The 3170-nt window shown below is 47.0% G+C and overlaps 1 protein-coding gene across 1 annotated transcript; it reads right to left on the reverse strand.

Moving 5' to 3' along the window:
- Window positions 1–500: 500 nt before the first annotated feature.
- LOC127335548 (BTB/POZ and MATH domain-containing protein 1-like) lies at window positions 501–2083 on the reverse strand. The gene has a single exon (XM_071826613.1). The coding sequence runs from the start codon at window positions 1837–1839 to the stop codon at window positions 754–756; it is 1086 nt and encodes a 361-aa protein (XP_071682714.1). The 5' UTR covers window positions 1840–2083; the 3' UTR covers window positions 501–753.
- Window positions 2084–3170: the final 1087 nt, after the last annotated feature.

The raw sequence follows: 3170 nt of genomic DNA on the forward strand, positions 1-3170 counted from the left end.
AAACATAATGAGTTACACATCTTCACGTGAAAATGATCTTCTGATGACAAGAACCCAACTCAGAACTTGTTTTTTTTGGGACAAGCAATTTGATTTGCCTCCTTAGCATTTGTACTGTCTGGTTCATAAGTCCCATAACACACACACCCTACGACCACGATCAATGAACAAAAGACCAACTGAATATACTATTATTCTACCTGCACAAATTTTGCCATCTGTGATAAGCACATTTCCAACAGCACATGAGCCTGATAATTGTTAATTTCATATTGGTTGGGCAACCGATAATGTATGGAAACCTTTTTTTTTTTACCCTGTATGGAAACCATTTCAACTTAGCATTTCTCTAACTGAAATCTAGCACTTATTGTTCCCCTGCAAGTGTATCACTGCAGTAGCACATCCATGCTCAGACGTAACTGATATAAATTCAAATGTTTCCAGCCTTAAATAAAGAGTAAAGTAATAGATCACAAAATAAGATGGAAAATATCTAGTGAACTAGTGAAGATTCATAATTTCATAGGATAGGATGAGCCAATCACTACATGGAAGACAGAGACTCATTCTCCACCAAAAGCCACAAATAGATCCCCAAATGACGTATGAATACTGAAGGACATGGAAAGCCTTGCGAATTCTTACAAAAGATCACTAGAAAGTGAAAATTCAAAGGATATGACTAATTCATCCCAGGTGCCACAAGTCAATTAAGCTAAACTATTATAAATTTTATCCAGGATGAGCATACTAGATTTTGCGGGACTTCGTTACTCTCTCATAGATATCTACTAAGACAGCAGGGCATGATCTTTTCAGGTGCGCATACCCTTGGGTTGCCACCACATCATCCATTCTGTATGAAGAGGTGACAAATTCCACACAAGCATCTTTGAGCCTGCTGCACTGATGCTGATCAGCTAGAGCTAACATGGTCGCAACAGACTGAACTTCAAGACTTTTGCAAAGAATGCCTTCACATATCAGCTTCAACCTTTCAATTGCATACCGATCTGCAGCCACTAGCAAGTGCTTAACCATTTCTTCATTCTCATCATCATCAAGATCTTCCATGGAAGGCAACGAATCCGTGTAGATGAAGTGCAGCAATGCCTTGAAAACAGCAGGCTGCATGTCTTTGACAGTTATCTTCCGGCTCGTCTTGTCTCTCATCGGTCCATAGAGCTGTGCCTTGAAGACTGGCGACCGCATAGCAAGCACAATCTTGTGCGCAATGAAAACCTCCCCTTTAACCTTGAATATCACATCTGCTTCCTCACCTGTCTCTAGCAATTTTCCAAGGTTATCAGACAAGTTTGATGGTGGCATCTGGACCTCCACAGGTTGGTCAACAAGTGGCTCCTTGATCACAGTTAGGTCGCACTCAATCATGAGGCAGTCATCCTTTAGTAGAGCAGACTTTTCCAGGTCGCTCTTCTGCATGATCCCCATGGCAAATGCGTCTTTACAGGGGTCGAGATAACTAAACAACATTGGCGATTCCAAGCAGGAGTTCAGCGATGAGGACAGCCCGCTGACCTTGTTGATGAGTCTCAAGTCGAAGAGCGCCGGCACATCTTCAGCGCGCTTGCTCAGGAGCTCGAGGGATACTGAGAGGTAGTCCTTGTTGATGTCAACCATCGGAATTCCGTTAGGGCAGTAGCGGACGCACCATTCGTGCCCGCCAACGGAGAAGCGGGGTGACTGGATGAATTTACCGGCGCCCATGCCCTTATGCATGCTATACCCAACGATCTCGAACGCGAGCGTGGCCCGCGCCGTCGCGGGGGTGCATCTCGACGCCATCCTTTCTACTGGCGCGTGGGATCCTGCCATTGTGAAAGTTCTGTGATGGAATCTGGGATAGGATGTGGACCTGTGGCGGCGAGTATCAAGGGGGGCGGCGGCGGTGGGAGAGCTGAAGGAGGGGAAAGCGTCGAGCGGTCTGGGAGTAGGGAATCGAATGGCGGAGGCGCCGGGGAAGGTGGGCCGGCGGCGATCGGACGCGAGCCAAGGGTTTGGGCGAGCGTCGATTTGGGGACGAAGTTGCAGGACTCCGGAATCGCCAGATAAAAATCTCTGTATGGGGTACGACTATAAAAACACCGATCTTTAGAGAGGGAAAGCAATCAGCCAGAAAGAGACGCGTGGCAAAACGACCGAAAGAATCAGCCCGCGAGCGATGTACTTCCTTCTTCCCTTGTATCTGCATGGTTTCTTTCCGCGTACGTGAGCGAGAGCAATGATTGGATTACAGCATTATTTCTTCTCCGCGCACGTGAGCGAGAGCAAAGATTGGATTAGCGTTCGGCCGGCAATGCTTCTCCCGAGCGAGTTTACATGCTACCATGCTGACACTTCCTTCTAAACAACATCACACATAGGCGAGTACAAGTACAGTAGCGCACACGGGAAGGTACACTCGTGCACACGAGCAGGTACAGTCACGCACAACACGAGTACAGTTGAACACACATGCGAGTATAGGTACAGTCACGCATACGAGCTGGTACAGTCGTGCACACGAGCAGGTACAGTCACGCACAACACACGAGTACAGTTGAACACACAGGCGAGTACAAGTACAGTCACGCACACGAGCAGGTACAGTCACACACAACACACGAGTACAGTTGAACACACGAGCGAGTACAAGTACAGTCATGCAGACGAGCAGGTATAAACGTGCATACGAGCAGGTACAGTCGTGAACACGAGCAAGTACATGTGCAAAAGTACAGTGGCGCACACGAGCAGGTACAGTCCCGCACATGGGCGAGTACAGTTAGCGAGTAAAGGGAAAAATTACACCAAATACACTAAAAACGGAAGTACTTATCAGTTTAAACACGAGTACAGTTAGGTACACACCACATGTACAATCATAGTATTATTGGAAGTACGAAAAAAAGTATCTCCAAACCTATCAACATGGGATCGAGTTTTGAAGATCTCGACGCGAGGATCTCAAAAGTGAAAACGGTTCGCAATTTGGACTTACGGTTCTCAAGATATTTCATTTTGAAAAAACGAATCTAGAAGAAAAAGGGGAAAACTGACACAACCCAGTCTTCTCTCTCCTCCCCATCCCCACCTTGCTTCCCCTTGCGACACGTGGCGAGCAGGGAGACCACTTCCCAGGGATTTTCTGGCACCACAGCGCGCCA

Source organism: Lolium perenne, chromosome 2, assembly GCF_019359855.2.
Source record: "Lolium perenne isolate Kyuss_39 chromosome 2, Kyuss_2.0, whole genome shotgun sequence".
NCBI classification, from domain to species: Eukaryota; Viridiplantae; Streptophyta; class Magnoliopsida; order Poales; family Poaceae; genus Lolium; species Lolium perenne.